General features: G+C 44.5%; 1 protein-coding gene across 1 annotated transcript in view; it reads left to right on the top strand.

The window, feature by feature from the left end:
• Positions 1–20002, top strand: part of LOC139407772 (liprin-beta-2-like) — a 91508-nt gene that overhangs the window by 15695 nt on the left and 55811 nt on the right. The window contains exons 3-4 of the mRNA XM_071151635.1: positions 13647–13733; positions 16130–16243. Coding sequence (XP_071007736.1) covers positions 13647–13733; positions 16130–16243 — 201 coding nt within the window. The remainder of the gene's footprint in view (positions 1–13646; positions 13734–16129; positions 16244–20002) is intronic.

The following is a 20002-nucleotide window of genomic DNA, read 5'->3' as shown; positions in this document are numbered from 1 at the left end:
CATGTCTTCGTCCCAGTCTGCAGTGTAGAGGCAGTCATCAGTTTCTGTTGCATTGAGTGTGCAATGGATCTCAGCTTGGGGAGTCTTATATGGGTGCAGAGTGTAGATTTGAGCTTTCAGTTGGTTGAACTTAAACTGGATGTGAGGGGTGGCAGGCCCTGTGGGTAGGCATTTTAGCCAGTACACTTCTTGGGCTTCAGACAGTGTGGTCATCGGCAGGAGTGGCATCCTCATCATTCTTACTGGGTGATCAGGTGTTGAAGTGGGAGGGTTGGTTGTAATCTTGCTGCTCCTGCTGCATGTGTCTAGGAGAGGGTCCTCTTCCTCTTCCTGGTGCCCCTCCACATCCTCTTCCTCTCCATTGCTGTTGCTGCGGGGAGAGTGGTTTCGTGCAATATCTGGCATGGTGACCGGGAATTCCGCAGTTATACCACTGGTAGTTTCCCCCTCTGTATGGTCCAGTGTAGGGGCCTCGTTGAGCCCGTTGCCGTTGCAGGATATACCGCTGTGGGGGAGGGTAATGGGGTGGTGGGGCTGCCTGCTGTTGGATCATCTGAGAGACAGTCTGTGCCACGATCTGAGTGTTATCTGGCTGCTCCCCTTGGTCTTGAGTTTCTACTGCAATCATTTGTTTGGGCGTGATGGCTGCAGACATTTTATCTAAGTCGTCTGATAATGTGTATAATGCGTTATTTAGGTATATTCAATCCTTACTATGTGTTGTTTATTTCTATCGTTGTATGCTTAGCCTGTCCCTGGTCGAGACAAAGGGGGTTATCAGTATGTGACGCCCGCCACGTGTGTATTTCACCGGTATTTTATTTGAATTTGTTCAGCGATTCGTTTAGGTATTTTCTATAAATGATTCTGCGATTTCCTTTTGGAACAATATATCAGTGAATATATGCGGTTCTATAACAATTTTCAGAGTAATTCTAGCTCTTTAGGAAATATAGATAGAATTTCTAGACAACTAAGAGTTGTTCAGTGAATTATTTAAATACTTTCTGTAAACAATTCAGTAAATTCCTTTATGAACTTATATCAGTAAATTCGAGCGATTCTATAGCAATTGTCAGAATAATTCTATATATTTAGGAAATATGGATAGAATAGAAAAACCCCAAAATCAGTGTGTAGCTTTTGGCGTCTGTAAAACAAAGTCTGTACTAAGCTCGGCGGCTTATTTAAATACTTTCTAGAAACAATTCAGTAAGTTCCTTTATGAACTTATATCAGTAAATTCCAGCGATTCTATAGCAATTGTCAGAATAATTTTAAACTTTAGGCAATATCAACAGGAATGAAAAAAAAACGAAAATCAGTATTCCAGCCCGGCTGCTGTCAAAGTTGCACGGCCATTCGATACTAAGGTGGCTTTGTCTTTCAGCACGTGTGCCTAATAGCCCAGTTACGTATCCCAACCTACTCCGCGACAAACGTTTCTTTCAATTTAATTTCCCCCATCTCCAAATCATGGAATGTCAACTCTGGTTCATATTATGTTTATTGTTTGATGTGCAATAGCCACATCATTCCCGATCTCTGTCTTGTGGAACGCCAAACTTACATATCCTGTATCTACTCGACTACACCTCTAACATAACCAATTAAACAGTTTACAACTCATTCAATAGGATCTTTTACATGCAGATTCAGTCGATCTATTAATTAACTAAATCTCTAAACACAACCAATTAAACAGTTTAGAACTTATTCAATAGGAACTTTTACGTGCATACTACACTTCCAAACAAAACCAATTAAACAGTAAACACTTATTTAATAGGAACTTTTACATGCATACTACACTTCTAATAATAGGCCAATTGATAAAAAATAAAAATACAAATAAAAATAAAAACGAGCAAAACAAGATCTCCCCGATCAATGTCTTAGGTTCTTATGTAAAAAATTTGGGCACCGATTCATACTCACGCCCAGTACTTTCTGATCAAAATTTGGTTTAGGCTATAATACAATATGCAGATTTCGATATAACGGGCTCTGCTCACCTTTATATAGAGCGCTCCGATCAGATTTCCTGAGGCAAGATGAATGGCTGGGGAAGTCACTCTTCCGTCTGATTTTTTTAGCCGTGATCAGTCTCGTCCTCTCACACTAACTTATAATAGATCGAATTCAAGAACAACCAAACTCTGCTACCAATTCTGTTAGTGTTCAAATACTGGAGAGTTGAGACCAAATCACGGACGCTGGACAGAGTGGATTTCAGTTGTAACAAAAGACAGTTTTAATGAGTCAGAGATATCTTGTCCCGCAGTTTTACGTGCACGGACCTAGTTCACATAACTCGGCAAGGAGCCAGGTGAAAAAGAGGCCTATACAATGGTTACACACATTTTTATACATAGAATAAAGTAGGTGGAGTCTTGTCGTTTCGGTCTTCTTGACTGGTCGGAGGGTTGGAGGCGGGCCTTGCTCTAGCCAGAGCGGGCCCCATTGGTGCACAGCAAAAGTTCTTTGCTCTTGGGACCGGCCAGTTAGAGGGAGATGAGATGTGTGTTTATATAAGGAAGAGGGGGTCAGTCTTATGGCTGGGTGTATGTGTTCTTACGACGGAATGTCTTTGTTTATATGAGCTATGTGTATGAATATTTATATAACAGTACATAAAATAACTCAATCTGGCGCGACCGTTAAAATATTTGGAACTCACACATGAAAAGGTTAACAGAGGGTCTAGCACGATTTTTCCTATTTGTCTGCCTCTTTAGTCCAGGGTGCATTGTATGGTGCCGTTGCCAGAGATATTATAGAAAGGAGGTAGGAATCCTACAAATGCAGGAACGTATGACACCCTACCCAGCAGACTGTCGACCAATCGTGTTCACGATTCCAAAGCAATACGATATTACAGATAACTAGTTAATTATCTCACATATCGGAAAAGGAGTGTAATGTTGTACTTCTTGTTGACAAAATTTGTGCTAACGTTGGATTTTTGAGCTAGCTCCGAATAGACTCCCATTCTCTCCTTGAAAGAGAGCAATCCAAGTCCCAGAATCGCCCAGAATGCACCACGTGACCCAATAACGTAGCATGGGCAACGTTTCCCATCTCCTCCAAAGTATATCTGCCATTGCAAATGTTAGGCACGTCGATCTGCTGGTGGAGCATGGTGAGATTGTAGACTCCTAAATTGATAGCGCAGTTTGTTTAGGCGATTTTACAACTAACTAAATCAAATCAAATGTATTTATATAGCCCTTCGTACATCAGCTGATATCTCAAAGTGCTGTACAGAAACCCAGCCTAAAACCCCAAACAGCAAGCAATGCAGGTGTAGAAGCACGGTGGCTAGGAAAAACTCCCTAGAAAGGCCAAAACCTAGGAAGAAACCTAGAGAGGAACCAGGCTATAAGGGGTTGCCAGTCCTCTTCTGGCTGTGCCGGGTGGAGATTATAACAGAACATGGCCAAGATGTTCAAACTACAACTAAGACAAAACAAATTATACCACAAAAAGTATTATTTTGTATCACATCCGACCGTGATTGGGAGTTCCATAGGGCGGCGGACAATTGGCCCAGCGTTCCTCTCCCTCTAAACACAGAAATAAATGTTTTGGCCTTTATTCAGATTACAATCGCTCACTTTTTAAAAATGAAATAACCTCCAAAATATTGTTATATACAGTGGGGCAAAAAAGTATTTAGTCAGCCACCAATTGTGCAAGTTCTCCCACTTAAAAATACGAGAGAGGCCTGTAATTTTCATCATAGGTACACTTCAGACAAAAGGAGAGAAAAAAATCCAGAAAATCACATTGTAGGATTTTTAATGAATTTATTGGCAAATTATGGTGGAATATAAGTATTTGGTCACCTACAAACAAGCAAGATTTCTGGCTTTCACAGACCTGTAACTTCTTCTTTAAGAGGCTCCTCTGTCCTCCACTCGTTACCTGTATTAATGGCACCTGTTTGAACTTGTTATCAGTATAAAAGACACCTGTCCACAACCTCAAACAGTCACACTCCAAACTCCACTATGGCCAAGACCAAAGAGCCGTCAAAGGACACCAGAAAAAAAATTGTAAACCTGCACCAGGCTGGGAAGACTGAATCTGCAATAGGTAAGCAGCTTGGTTTGAAGAAATGAACTGGGTGAGCTATTATTAGGAAATGGAAGACATACAAGACCACTGATAATCTCCCTCGATCTGGGGCTCCACGCAAGATCTCACCCCGTGGGGTCAAAATGATCACAAGAACGGTGAACAAAAATCCCAGAACCACACGGGGGGACCTAGTGAATGACCTGCAGAGAGCTGGAACCAAAGTAACAAAGCCTACCATCAGTAACACACTATGCCGCCAGGGACTCAAATCCTGCAGTGCCAGACGTGTCCCCCTGCTTAAGCCAGTACATGTCCAGGCCCGTCTGAAGTTTGCTAGAGAGCATTTGAATGATCCAGAAGAAGATTGGGAGAATGTCGTATGGTCAGATGAAACCAAAATATAACTTTTTGGTAAAAACTCAACTCGTTGTGTTTGGAGGACAAAGAATACTGAGTTACTGTGAAGCATGGGGGTGGAAACATCATGCTTTGGGGCTGTTTTTCTGCAAAGGGACCAGTATGACTGATCCGTGTAAAGGAAAGAATGAATGGGGCCATGTATTGTGAGATTTTGAGTGAAAACCTCCTTCCATCAGCAAGGGCAATAAAGATGAAACGTGGCTGGGTCTTTCAGCATGACAATGATCCCAAACACACCGCCCGGGCAACGAAGGAGTGGCTTCGTAAGAAGCATTTCAAGGTCCTGGAGTGGCCTAGCCAGTCTCCAGATCTCAACCCCATAGAAAATCTTTGGTGAGAGTTGAAAGTCCGTGTTGCCCAGCAACAGCCCCAAAACATCACTGCTCTAGAGGAGATCTGCATGGAGGAATGGGCCAAAATTCCAGCAACAGTGTGTGAAAACCTTGTGAAGACTTACCATCAATTACCTCATATTTTGATAATTGACACTTTATTTGGTCACATGTGTGTTATTTCATAGTTTTGATGTCTTCACTATTATTTGACAGTAGAATATAGAATATAGTAAACAATATATAGTAAACATTTTGAAAAACCCTTGAATGAGTAGGTGTGTCCCAACTTTTGACTGGTACTGTACTTTGATAGTAACACACACATGTCCAAAGTAATTATTAGTAAGGAAAACAACAATGAAGGCAATGCAAATGCCAGCTGGAAAATGCACCAGGGGGAAAACGTTTGGGCAGGTTTGGTCCTGACTGGACATGCGCAAATGTCTCGATTCTTAAACTGGGGAAACACTGGGAGAGTGCTTGGACTTTCATCGAAGAGAGTAGTTTTTCCAGCTCATCTAGTTTATCCTCACCTCTTATTAGCCTAGCATGCCTAGCCTGACAAGCAAAACTGGTGCTCCAACAAATTAGGCCTAATTAGACAAAAAAAAATTGAGTCGTTTGAACAAGATAATTAGGGATGTGCATGTTTCCATTTCAAGACGATTCATTACGTACAGTATCTAGATACATGGGCTCTGACACAATACAGGTGCGATACGTTTTAGTTTGAAAAGTTTGCAATGTAGCCTATGAGTTTTGACCCCCCACTTTGGTTCTGAAATCACCATCACCCACTGATTAACTTGTAATTTTTGCAGATGATGTGTTTGAGCTTGTAATATATCAATATTTATCGTTTACAAATGAGATATGACATAGCCAATGAATACATAGCACAACTTTGGATTTCACCCCCATCTCAAAGTCAAATGGTTTTGACCGTTTAGAAGTTTTTACGGAGTGATCTTCTCCTCTCCCTACGGACATGCAGTTTACCTCGCAAAAGTGATCCCTGTCCTCGTTAAGACATTATCAACTTTACCTTGTGTATCTAAAAATTACCATATACTGTACACTGATTGTTTAAAGCAAAACTACCAAAACTATTGCTGATGCGGAACCATGAACAATCAAAATAAAATCTATTGTAAGCCCCGTTCAGCAGCTATAGCCAGATGAGAGTTCTGTCAATGGTAGCTTAATTTTATTCCGGTAAAACACCATTTTCAACAGCGCATAGATAACAATAATCTAGCAAATGACATATGTTGTCACTCAACTAATAAAGCCTAATATTACGCAAGCCATTTTAGAATTTGAATGCTAACGGTGCCAGATGTGCAAGATCAGGAACAGGCTGCCTACCTTTCGTTGCTCAGCGCACGAAGCTGAGTACAGTGCGCAAAGCTGGGCGCAATGTGCAGTTTGACTAGGCTACTGATATTGCCTGGGGTTGTTCGGCATGCAAACTTACTTGTAGATCGATGACTGTCAACACAGTTATTTGCAGTTCAATGAAGCAGAGGACGCATCAGTTGTCACAAAAGATTAGGTATTTTCGGAAAGTAGAAATAATGTAATATGAGCAAAACATTTTTGTGAACTGGCGATTCGTAACGTTTGAATAGATTTTTTGGACCTGCTACAATTGGATTGGTTTGGGGTCCATGGCCCAATGCACTTGTATCTTAAACATTTGAATCGGGGACCGATGCGTATCAGTGAATCGTTACATCTGTCCCGCCCTGACCTGAGATATCTCTGTTTTTGTAATTCTATGTTGGCCTGATATGGTTCCCAATCAGAGACATCTGTTTATCGTTGTCTCTGATTGGGGATCATATTTAGGTAGCCATTTCCCTTTGGTGTTTGTGGGATTGTGTCTATGTGTAGTTACCTGTCAGCACTAGTTTGTATAGCTTCACGGTTCGGTTTGTTATTTTGTTAGTTTGTTCAGTGTTCATTCTTTAAATAAATAAGAATGTACGCATACCACGCTGCGCCTTGGTCTCCTTCATACGACGAACGTGACAACATCCCTAATAATGAGCTGTTCAAAAGACTTAGTATCCTGTTCGAATGTGTTAGTATCTCGTTTGAACGACTAAGTAAAAGTAAAAAGAAATTCTAGTATAAATGTTTTCTTTTTTACTAAGTCGCTCAAATGAGACACTAAGTCATTCGAAAAAGATCATTCCAACAGTCTACTTTCTTTTTTTTTTGCCTTGGGCTTTAGGGCTTCCATAGACAGACTATTAAAATAAGATTAAATAAAAAGTTACACTATTCAAAAAGCACCTACATAGTGGAATGACCCATGTGCAAATGTCTCTGATGCCCCATCCATCCCTGTGACTAAGGGAGAAAAGAGAGGAGAGATCTGGACAATGGTAACAAAACTGTAGGGTGTTAAGACATAGGATCACAAAATACATTAAAGGCAACGTGCATCACAACCACACTGTGCTCTAAGTCTAATTCACTTTTTTACTTACTTTACTCAGTCAAGCTCTGCAATGAGCACCATCTGTCTGACACCGAGTTTACAAACAGTCTGAGTCTGAGCCTCACTGGCTGTAACCCATGATTAATTACACTCTGCGAAGAAGAGACAAGTTGCAGCATTCCCTACATACATGTCACCCCCCCCCCCTGTGTTTTTCTGTCTCTGACTGTGCTCTTTGAAGTGTGTACATGAATACTGTCAGAGGCAGCCAAATGGTTCAGTGAGGAGGGGGATGAGTTTGTTTTAGAGAAAGATCCCATACACAGGAAATGGGGGGTCCAGATAATGATTTCCAGTCGGACCTAAGGCTAATGGTAGGAGGGCTGTTGCTTCATTGCTTAGTCTAAAGAGATAAGGAGAGAGAAGAGAGAGAGGGGTGTGTATGTGTCTTTAATGGTGCTCCCTCTCATCTTAAGCCACAGTCTTGTTCAGTTCAGGCTTGCGTTGTGACTTTAAGTTAATAAGAGGAGAGAAAAGGGGAGGGAGTGACCGTTTAGGAGAGACCATCGAGGAAAGAGTGAGCAAGAGAGGAAAAGAGAGAAGGGGCGATACCGTTGAGGAGAGCAAGGGAATAAGAGAGCGAGAGGAAAATAGAGAGAAGAGAGTTGAGAGTTGGCATGGTCTGTGTCTCGGCTGACAGAGCCTGTTGCTCTCTTTGGGCTGCCTGGGTCCTCCGTCTCAGTCACAGCAGATGTTGAGGTGACTGGCTGCTGCAGCAGACGTCTCTCTCTTTCTCACTCTCTATTTCTATTTCTCTCTCGCTCTCTCTCGGCGGAAAGATTTGGACGGTTGTCTCACCACGTCAAGGAGGGGAGTGAGGAGGGGAGCTGTGAGGCTGCAGTCTGGGTAATAAATCCTATCACAACGCAGCGGAGCACCGAGCAGCACATAGAGGGCCAGCTAGAGCCTCTCCTCTCCAGGCTGCAGCTCTCTAGAGCACAATAACCCAAAATAATCTCAGGCAGCAATGGGCCGACAACATGGAAAGTGATATTGACTTTTATAAGCATTTCACTTGGCTTAAAAAGGTGAGTGCATGTGCCTCATATGTTGGCTGTTTTTCTCCGACTTGAGGTATGTTTCTTGAGAAGGTTTTCTCAGTGCCTAGGTTTTTGCAAACTGTAAGAATGAACTGCACAAACATGAGAACGGACCATATCCCCATGAGATTGGTATTCCTATGAGGTGTTGCTGTCCGGTCTGGTAATAGTTTTTCCTGATGCATTTCTACTAGTTTGAATGTGAGTCTAGTTGCGTATCCTGGTGAGCTTATGTGTCATGTTCGCTGGAAACGTGTTATCAGATGAGAGGCATTACAGCACAAACCAGCTGATGTGTGTTTTGCAAACAGAGCCTTGGCGCTGTTGTTCCTCTGTCTCCGCGATGCTATCTTGTGATTATGTGATATCACAGCACTCTGCTGTGTAATCAAAAATGCCATGAAATTGCCATTGACGAAGACTTGAGAAGGTGGGTTTTGTAAGGTGGGTTTTCCCCAAGTAGACATACCAGGGTTTGAAATTAAATATAATGGTAGGACATGTTTTCGCAGGCTTGGCGTGACAGTCAACAGGAGAGTTAATTTAGTGGCTTGTACAAGACAGGTCAGGGTTGTTGTGAGTTATTAGGTAGTGGAATAGTGACTAGGAGTTGTGCCAAGAATGCAGAGCACGTCAAGAGGTGGAACCACTTGACCGCAGCCTAAGTGGGCATCATGCAGCCAAAATAAACCACTCGTAACATTATTTTATAGAAAGAAAGGAGTAGTACCTACAAATCAAATCAAATTGTGTTTGTCACATACACATGGTTAGCAGATGTTAATGCGAGTGTAGAGAAATGCTTGTGCTTCTAGTTTCAACAATGCAACAAGTAATCTGACCTAACAATTTCACAACAGCTACCTTATACACACAAGTGTAAAGGGATGAAGAATATGTACATAAAGATATATGAATGAGTGATGGTACTGAACGGCATAGGCAAGATGCAGTAGATGGTATAGAGTACAGTATATACATATGAGATGAGTAATGTAGGGTATGTAAACATTATATTATGTGGCATTGTTTAAAGTGACTAGTGATACATTTTTTACATGTATGGCAGCAGCCACTCTGCTGTTTAACAATCTTATGGCCTTGAGATAGAAGCTGTTTTTCAGTCTCTCGGTCCCTGCTTTGATGCACCTGTACTGACCTTGCCTTCTGGATGATAGCGGGGTGAACAGGCAGTGGCTTGGGTGGTTGTTGTCCTTGATGATCTTTATGGTCTTCCTGTGACATCGGGTGGTGTAGGTGTCCTGGAGGGCAGGTAGTTTGCCCCCGGTGATGCGTTGTGCAGACCTCACTACCCTCTGGAGAGCCTTACGGTTGTGGGCGGAGCAGTTGCCGTACCAGGCGGTGATACAGCCCAACAGGATGCTCTCGATTGTCCATCTGTAAAAGTTTGTGAGTGCTTTTAGTGACAAGCCAAATTTCTTCAGCCTGCTGAGGTTGAAGAGGCGCTGCTGCGCCTTCTTCACGATGCTGTCTGTGTGGGTGGACCAATTCAGTTTGTCTGTGATGTGTACGCCGAGGAACTTAAAACTTACTACCCTCTCCACTACTGTCCCGTCGATGTGGATAGGGGGGTGCTCCCTCTGCTGTTTCCTGAAGTCCACAATCATCTCCTTTGTTTTGTTGACGTTGAGTGTGAGGTTATTTTCCTGACACCACACTCCGAGGGCCCTCACCTCCTCCCTGTAGGCCGTCTCGTCGTTGTTGGTAATCAAGCCTACCACTGTAGTGTCGTCTGCAAACTTGATGATTGAGTTGGAGGCGTGCATGGCCACGCAGTTGTGGGTGACCAGGGAGTACAGGAGAGGGCTCAGAACGCACCCTTGTGGGGCCCCAGTGTTGAGGATCAGCGGGGTGGAGATGTTGTTTCCACCCTCACCACCTGGGGGCGGCCCGTCAGGACGTCCAGTACCCAGTTGCACAGGGCGGGGTCGAGACCCAGGGTCTCGAGCATGATGGCGAGTTTGGAGGGTACTATGGTGTTAAATGCTGAGCTGTAGTCGATGAACAGTATTCTCACATAGGTATTCCTCTTGTCCAGATGGGTTAGGGCCGTGTGCAGTGTGGTTGCGATTGTGGTGTTTGTGGACCTATTGGGGCAGTAAGCAAATTGGAGTGGGTCTAGGGTGTCAGGTCGGGTGGAGGTGATATGGTCCTTGACTAGTCTCTCAAAGCACTTCATGATGACGGAAGTGAGTGCTACGGGGCGGTAGTTGTTTAGCTCAGTTACCTTAGCTTTCTTGGGATTAGGAACAATGGTGGCTCTCTTGAAGCATGTGGGAACATCAGACTGGGATGAGGATTGATTGAATATGTCCGTAAACACACCAGCCAGCTGGTCTGCACATGCTCTGAGGATGCGACTGGGGATGCCGACTGGGCCTGCAGCCTTGCGAGGGTTAACACGTTTAAATGTTTTACTCACGTCGGCTGCAGTGAAGGAGAGTCCGCAGGTTTTGGTAGCGGGCTGTGTCAGTGGCACTGTATTGTCCCCAAAGCGAGCAAATAAGTTGTTTAGTCTGTCTGGGAGCAAGACATCCTGGTCCGCGACGGGGCTGGTTTTCTTTTTGTAATCCGTGATAGACTGTAGACCCAGTAACTGTGCTGACTGTCCACCGTAAAATTCAAGTGCAACAGAAACATTTGTTAAGGCCATTAAAAGCAGGCGGTGCCCCTCTTGCTAACTGCACTGTACACAGTCGTCATGCATTCTCAGACAGTGGGATAATATTTTGCTCACTTTGGATTTGTCCTTCACTCTCTCCGCCTACAATATGTCTTCAAGAGGTATCAAACAGCCATGTAGCTCATGGCATAAGAGAGGGGTTAAGGGAAATTCCGTTGTGGCTTGGCCTAGCCTGAGAAAGATGCCTCTATTAGTTTCCATAGCAAATGTTTTGAGCTCTCTTTCTGTACAATGTACTACAGCTCTAGGTGCTCTGTTTAAATAGAGCTGGGTTATATTCATCAGTGCACATTGTAGTAAAAGGCTTTCCAACAAAAAGCAAAAATGAGTGTTTCTTATTGGACAAGTTCAAGTAGTCCCTCCCTGTTTCAGTTTATTTTATTTTGTTTGGTGCCTACCCACTGGGCACACACTGGTTGAACCAACGTGGAATAGACATTGAATTGACGCCTGTGCCCAGTCGGTATTGTACACAACCCTGTTCTCTGTAACATGCGTCACATCCCCTAAGAGGAGAGGAAGTGGTCATTTGTCTGTGTGGCAGAGAACGGGCTGGCTCTCCTCTGCTTTGGCTTGGGTTTACAGCCATTATCATGACTAATCACTGCTAAAGAACTCCATATGGACTTTGTCAGGATTCAGGAAGTGATGTAACCATGCCCTTTGATCTCGTGGACATCTAGCAGCACAGCAGGAACCTGGGTATAGCTTTTGCTTTGGTGCATTGTTTTATGTAACCATGTTCAACATCAATCATGGGGTACCTGGCAAAGTAAGTATTAAGTTAAGCGGTAAAGAAATATTAAGTATTAAGAAGCATTAAGTTAAGCGCACTCACATGCACACACCTCTCCTCTCAATCAAATTCAATCAATCAATCATATTTATTTTATAAAGCCCTTTTTAACACCCAAAGAGCAAGCAATGCAGATGTAGAAGAACAGTGGCTAGGAAAAACTCCATAGAAAAACAGGAACCTAGGAAGAAACCTAGAGAGGAATCAGGCTTCAAGGGGTGGCCAGTCCTCTTCTGGCTGTGCTGGGTGGATATTATAAGAGTACGGCCATTTAGGCCAGGTTGTTCTTCAAGACGTTCACAGATGACCAGCAGGCTCAAATAATAACCACAGTGGTTATAGAGGGTGCAACACCCACTAGCTCCCAAGTGGTGCAGTGGTCTAAGGCACTGCAGCTCAGTGCTGGAGGCGTCAATACAGACCCTGGTTCGATTCCAGGCTGTATCACAACCGGACGTAATTGGGAGTCCCATAGGGCGGCGCCCAATGTCGTCTGGGTTAGGGTTTGGCCGGGGTAGGCCGTCATTGTAAATAAGAATTTGTTCTTAACTGTCTACATTTGAGTCTCAGAGAGGTCATATGGTAATGGATAGTATGTTGGTATGGAAATGCTGTACCTCCTAGAAAGTGAGTTGTGAAACTGCCTTCTGAGTGGATTGCCCTTTTGGATGACCTCAGAGAAACTGCTCCATATATGTGTGCTGTCAGTGCGATCTGAAGCAGTGGCCCCTAGACCAGCTATTTAAGACAGGATTATCTGAAGCCGTGCAGTGAGACAAAACCCAGCTCAGCGCTGCACACAAGTCACAGCATGTTACTTTTCCCCGCTGTGACAGACCTTATGACAGGTCCCCAAGATGATCACATGGTGCTGTGGGTTTTCAGAGAGAGAGAGAGAAAGAGAGAGAAGCTCAGCTCGCAGGCTTAAGTCAAGAGCATGATGTTAAGACATCCCTGGAGAAGTTCTCAGGGACTGAGGAAGACAAGTGTTAAGCCCTAGTATGAAGTCAAGGGTCTTTGCACCGATGTAGTGGTTGGTTGAGAAAGTGTCCTAATGCGCCACATCAGCTGACTGAGGCCAGTGAGAAAGGAAAAACTGTATTCCTCTGTAGAGGGGGATCTCACTGGTCTTTAAGGTCTGAGGTTTCACGCAACAAACTATATCTAATTAGTATAAATTAGGTGTCTTCTTTTATGTAAATCGGTGAAAACACTTGTTTCTGATGTTAGGGGTCAAAGAGTGTGTTTTTTGTATGTTAATGCCACATGGTCACATTTCACATTGTTGTGATGTTAAACGTGTTAAGGATTTTCAGCCGAGCTTAAATTTGGGTGTCAACACAGGTTTACTGGTTCCTTTTCTTCAACCAGCTAGCTCATATCAGAAACTGTGTTTGAAATGGAGCAGTCCTCCAGCATGCTGTTGGCCAGGCCTTTGGCTGCAGCCTTCAATACTGTATCTGACACTGAATGCAGATTAGACAACAGTGCAGTAGAAACAGCGTGTACCCATACCGGGAGTCGAACCTGGGACGCCTGAGTGAAAACCAGGAATCCTAACCGCTAGACCATATGGGAAGATGTTGCTAAACACAATACTTGTCATATTTCTGCTTCTTTATTGGGTCAGTGCGGATGAATCATTGAATGGTTGATACTAAATTGTTTAGCCTATTCAGTGACCGTCTTCAACCTTTCTCCTCCTCTCCTTCCCCCTCTCCACCTCTCTGACTCCTCTTTGCCATGTGTGTTGTTGCAGGTTAACCTCTGCTCCCCGGTGAACAATGAGAGCTATCAGGAGCGGCTGGTTCGCTTAGAGGGGGACAAAGAGTCTCTGGTGCTCCAGGTAAGGTGCTCCTGTCATCTGTCGCCCCACCATCATCCTTGCAGGATTATAGTTTAGCTTTTAGAGAGAGATAGAGTGAAGGAGGAGCACTGAAAGAAACAGAGAGACAGAGACAGGCCCTGACAGTAAATCTCAGTGAGACAAAAATAATGGTGTTCCAACTAAGGTCCAGTTTCCAGGACCACAAATATGAATTCCATCTAGACACCGTTGCCCTAGAGCACACAAAAAAACTATACCTACCTCGGCTTAAACATCAGCACCACAGGTAACTTTCACAAAGCTGCGATCGATCTGAGAGACAAGGCAAGAAGGGCCTTCTACACCATCAAAAATAACATAAAATGCGACATCCCAATTAGGATCTGCCTAAAAATACTTGTTATAGAACCCATTGCCCTTTATGGTTGGAAGGTCTGGGGTCCACTCACCAACCAAGAATTCACAAAATGGGACAAACACGAAATTGAGACTCTGCATGCAGAATTCTGCAAAAACATCCTCCTTGAACAACGTAAAAAACCAAATAATGCATGCATATCAGAATTCGGCCGATACCTGCTAATGATCAAAATCCAGAAAAGAGACGTTAAATTCTACAACCTCGTAAAAGGAAGCAATTTCCAAACCTTCAATGACAAAGCCAACAGCTACAGATAGATTAACCTAGAGAACAGTCCCCTAAGCAAGCTGTTCCTGGGGCTCTGTTCACAAACACAACCAAACCCCACAGAGCCCCAGGAGAGCAACAGGAACATAATTAGACCCAACCAAATCATGAGAAAACAAAAATATAATTATTTGACACATTGAAAAGAATTAACAACAAAAAAAACAGAGCAAGCTGGATGCTATTTGGCCCTAAACAGAGAGTACACAGTGACAGAATACCTGACCACTGTGACTGACCCAAAATGAAGGAACGCTTTGACTGTGTACAGACCCAGTGAGCATAGCCTTGCTATTGCATAGGCAGACCTGGTTCTCCTTGCATAGGCAGACCTGGTTCTCCTTGCATAGGCAGACCTGGTTCTCCTTGCATAGGCAGACCTGGTTCTCCTTGCATAGGCAGACCTGGTTCTCCTTGCATAGGCAGACCTGGTTCTCCTTGCATAGGCAGACCTGGTTCTCACACTGCCCACTAAAGGAGGTGGAAGCTGTGCTGCACTTCCTAACCTCCTGCCAAATGTATGTCCATATTAGAGACACAGTGAAGAACAAAAAAACAATTTAAATACAACCCATATTTATGTTTATTTATTTTCCCTTTTGTACTTTAACTATTTGCACGTTGTTATAACACTGTACATAGACATACTATGATTTTTGAAATGTCTCTATTCCTTTGAAACTTTTGTGAGAGTAATGTTTACAGTACATTTTTTATTGTTTATTTCACTTTTGTTTATTATCTATTTCACTTGCTATGGCAATGTATACATGTTTTCCATGCCAATAAAGCCCTTTGAATTTGATTTAATTTAATTGAGATAGCCCTTCCTCAGGGGTCACCAGGGTCACGTCAGGTGAGTGTAAAGGCATTAGGGGGACAGAGACATGTGACACCTCTGTCCACAGGCCCAAGTGATCTCACGGCTCTGCTGTTCAATTGAGAGAGGAAGGGCAGTATATCACAGAGATGTTAGAATGTCCAGGGCAGGCTAGGGGGGCTGGGGGCTTGTTGTGTGTAGCAGAGAAGCTCAGTCAAACAGAACGCCCCTAGTACGTTTCATGTCTGGATAATGCCTCTCGTATTTGGTTGTACTGTAAACATCAGGCTCAAGTGATTTGTCAGGACGCTCCATGCTTTTTTACATCTGTGTAATTGGTAGTTTATACATCTGTAATCTAGTCTACACATTGCATATTTATATTTTCCCTCTTCCTCCTCGGCCTCTGTCATGTCTTATCTAGCTCAACGTGTGCTGCTTAAAACTAGCTTTATCTCAGCCTTGTGCCACAGTAGCCCTTTCTTTCGCACATGCCAGCACATTCCTCAAGCCCCTCTGACAAACGCTGCTGATTGGCCAACGGGCTTGTGCCTGTTGACTGAAAACATTATTGGGTGGAGCAGGTAAAAGAGAGGTGCTTGCTTTCCCTTTCACCTGCTTCATTGTGAGCTGGCCAGAGTTGTGGGCTCAGTTTACTCAGCTCCGTGTTTGTGGTTCAGTGAACCATGGCAAGCGTAGGTTACCTTCTATGATATTTCACAATGGCTGTTGACATAGAGTTCCAATCCGGCTGAGGAATGAAGTGAAACTACCTGTGGGTTGTCAGAGGAATTAGCAGCATTAGCATACGGATCGCTCCAGTCCTGACCAGGAGAGAGGAGGTATTTGTCAACGTGAGTGACTGAGTAAGGTGTCCTGTGTGTGGGTTGGCTTTGTGTGCTATAGGTGAGCGTGCTCACAGACCAAGTGGAGGCCCAGGGAGAGAAGATCCGAGACCTGGAGAGCTCTCTGGAGGAGCACTACCACAAGCTCAACTCCACTGAGGAAATGCTAAAGCAGGTAAGAGACATACTACATTATCACTACTCTATCACTGCTCGGCTTAGAGAGCTAACTGCTGTTGTTTACCTCAACTGGTTTCCTATATACACATAGTCTTGTTTTAGTCCTAGATCAATTGACTATATTTTGTGAATGTGTGATTAGAGCAAGGTTAAAGATTACAAGGTTGCTCAGTAACAAATAGAACCAACAGCCTGTTATTTTTCTGTTCCTTTAGCGTGAAGTAAGTGTGTGGTAAATTAGTAACAGGAAATGTGGTTTTCATTCATAACCATCCTACAAACATAAAATACTGTTGCTTGTGAGTGACCAGGGCCTAAGGGGTGGCAAAGCCAGGAATGGACTCCCCAGATAGAATTTGTGCCCCCACCAAATGGTATATGAATTACCCTGCCAGGTTTTGCCAATATTGCACTGCCAGTAGAGCTGACTGGGACAGAGGCTATTTGCCGTGTTAACTCTTTATCTGAGGAGGGGTGAGGGGGGCTGTAATATTTTCTACCTAAAATCCAAAAATGCATTCTGATTGGGCACCTAGCCATGCAAAATCATAAGGTACCACCTTCGTTAAATTGTTAACCTCTTGAAGCTAGGGGGCACTATTTTTATGTTTGGAAAAATAACGTTCCCAAAGTAAACAGCCTATTTCTCATGACCAGATGCTATAATATGCATATAATTGACAGATTAGGATAGAAAACACTCTAAAGTTTCCAAAACTGTAAAAAATTGTCTGTGCGTATAACAGAACTGATATTGCAGGTGAAAGGCTGAGGAAAATCCAATCAGGAAGTGCCTCTTATTTTGAAACCTCTGTGTTCCTATGCATGGGATATCAACCAGATTCCTTTTTCTGTGGCTTCCCTAAGGTGTCAACAGTCTTTAGACATAGTTTCAGGCTTTTATTTTGAAAAAGTAGCGTGAAGGATCACATTGCGTAAGTGTAGAGGTGGGGGCTCTCAGAGTGAGTTTGTGCGCAATTGAGTAAAGCGGCCATTGTTCCTCCCACTGTTATGGAAAAAGCTACACACTCGGTTGATATATAATCAAATATATATTTTAAAAACTACTTGAGGAATGATTATAAAAAACGTTTGACATGTTTCTGTGGACATTATGAAGACTATTTGTAATTTCCGTCTGCGTTGTCGTGACCGCTCTTTCCTGTGGATTTCTGAACATAACGCGACAAACAAACGTTGGTATTTTGGGTATAAAAATAATCTTTATGGAACAAAAGGACATTTTTCTGTGTAACTGGGAGTCTCGTGAGTGAAAACATCCGAAGATCATCAAAGGTAAACGGTTCATTTTGATTGCTTTTCTGATTTTCGTGACCAAGCTTCCTGATGCTAAGTGTACATAATGCTATGTTAGGCTATCGATAAACTTACACAAACACTTGGATTACTTTCGCTGTAAAGCATAATTTCAAAATCTGAGACGACAGGGTGATTAACAAAAGGCTAAGCTGTGTTTCGCAATATTGCACTTGTTATTTCATGAATATGAATATTTTCTAGTAATATTATTTGACTGTTGCGCTATGCTATTCAGCGGTTGCTGACGAAAATTATCCCGCTACAGGAATGTGTGCGTCAAGAAGTAAAGGAAGTTCCTAGACAGGGATTTTTTTCTCTCCCTTTTGCAGACAGCTACAGTTAATAATAGGCTAGCTAGTAGCTAGTAGCTGTCACGATTTCCACCGAAGTTGGTCCCTCTCCTTGTTCGGGCAGTGTTCGGCGGTCGACGTCACCGAGCTTCTAGCCATCTCTGATCCATTTTTCATTGGTTTTGTCTTCCTTCACACCTGGTTCCAATCCCATCGATTACATGTTGTGTATTTAACCATATGTTTCCCCTCATGTCCTTGTCGGTGATTGTTTGATTGTATGTTATGTGCAAGATATGTTCTGGTGTGCGACGGGTTTTGTACCCACTTTTATTATTTTGTATATTTTGATTTTCTGAGATTTGTGAGCACTTATTAAATGACTCCGTTGACACCAAGTTCGTTCTCCTGTGCCTGACTTCACTGCCACCAGCACGCACCCATTACAGAATCACCGAACCAAACTATAGAGTCAGCAGGAGAAGGTACCCCGGCCAGTGAGGTGGAGGAGCACGTCCAGGAGCATGCAGTTATGCTTCACCATCTTGGCGCCGCCATGGATCGCGTTGTCCAGACAATGGACCGGTGGGAGAGACAGGGAGATCTTCCAGCACCTCCACAAGCACAACCGGGGTCTCTCCTGATCGCCCCTTTCCCATCTGAACCCAGTGGGATCCGTCTCTCCTTGCCCCAGGAGTACGACAGGAGGGCTGCGAACTGCCAGGGGTTCTTATTGCAATTAGACCTGTATCTGGCCACCGTCCACCCGGCTCCATCGGGCCGTGAGAGGGTGTCCGCCCTTGTCTCATGCCTCACCCGGAGAGCCCTGGAGTGGGCCAACGCCGTGTGGAGGGAGATGCGGCGTTGGACCAGTTTGAGGAGTTTACCCGCCATTTCCGGGAACACCCGCCCGAGGATAGAGAGGCGGGTGAGCGCCTCTACCATCTGAGGCAGGAGACGAGGAGCGCCCAGGAGTTTGCCCTGGAGTTCAGGACCCTGGCTGCCTGCGCGGGATGGAACAACAGGGCCCTGATCGACAATTAGCGTTGCAGTCTGCGCGAGGACATCCGTCGGGAGCCGACCTGCAGAGACACCACCCTCACGTTTGACCAACAGGTGGACCTGTCCATCCGGCTGGACAACCTGCTGGCTACTCGCGGACGTTCAGATCGGGGTCTGGTGGTTCCACCCTCCTGCTTCCCCTCTCTGATATCCATGGAGCTGGGAGGGGCGATGCGCAGGGAGACCGGAGGGGGTTCCCGCTCGTGCACCATCTGTGGCCGCAGAGGTCACACTGCCGGTCGTTCCCGGGTTGGTTCCTCTGGGAATCGAGGCAGCAGGCAGGGCGCTCTGGCGTCACCCCAGGTGAGACGGCGCCATTCTCACCCAGAGCCCTATATTGCACATATGTTTGTGTCTGTCACGTTCCCTGAGTTTTCCCTGCATTCCCAGCATAAGGTGCTCGTCGATTCAGGCGTGGCTGGGAATTTTATTTCTAGAGCTTTAGCCTGTAGTTTAGGGATCCCCATCATTTCCATGGATGTGCCCTTCCCCGTTCACACTTAAGATAGTCGACCATTAGGGTCAGGGTTGATTAGGGAGGTCACCACGCCTTTGGGCATAATGACGCAGGGGGGTCATACGGAGAGAATTAGTCTCTGCCTTATTGACTCTCCTGCGTTTCCCAGGTGTTGGGCCTACCCTGGTTAGCTTGTCATAACCCCACTGTTTCTTGGCCACAGAGGGCTCTCACGGGGTGGTCACGAGAGTGCTCAGGTAGGTGTTTAGGGTTTTCCGTTGGTGCTACTACGGTGGAGAGTCCAGACCAGGTCTCCACTGTGCGCATTCCCCCTGAATATGCCGATTTGGCTCTCGCCTTCTCCAAAAAGAAGGCGACTCAATTAGCACCTCATCGACGGGGCGATTGTGCGATAGATCTCCTGGTAGACGCTGCACTTCCCAGGAGTCACGTGTATCCCCTCTCACAGGCGGAGACGGAGGCTATGGAAACACATGTCTCCGAATCCCTGCGAAGGTCCTCCACTTCACCCGCCTCCTCAAGTTTATTTTTTGTGAAGAAGGAGGGAGGTCTGCGCCCGTGTATTGACTATCGGGGTCTGAACCAGATCACTGTGAGGTATAGT

Source organism: Oncorhynchus clarkii, chromosome 1 (assembly GCF_045791955.1).
Source record: "Oncorhynchus clarkii lewisi isolate Uvic-CL-2024 chromosome 1, UVic_Ocla_1.0, whole genome shotgun sequence".
In the NCBI taxonomy this organism is placed as follows: domain Eukaryota; kingdom Metazoa; phylum Chordata; class Actinopteri; order Salmoniformes; family Salmonidae; genus Oncorhynchus; species Oncorhynchus clarkii.
The sequence above is the reverse complement of the archived record's forward strand: the minus strand, read 5'-3'. Positions and strand labels throughout refer to the sequence as shown.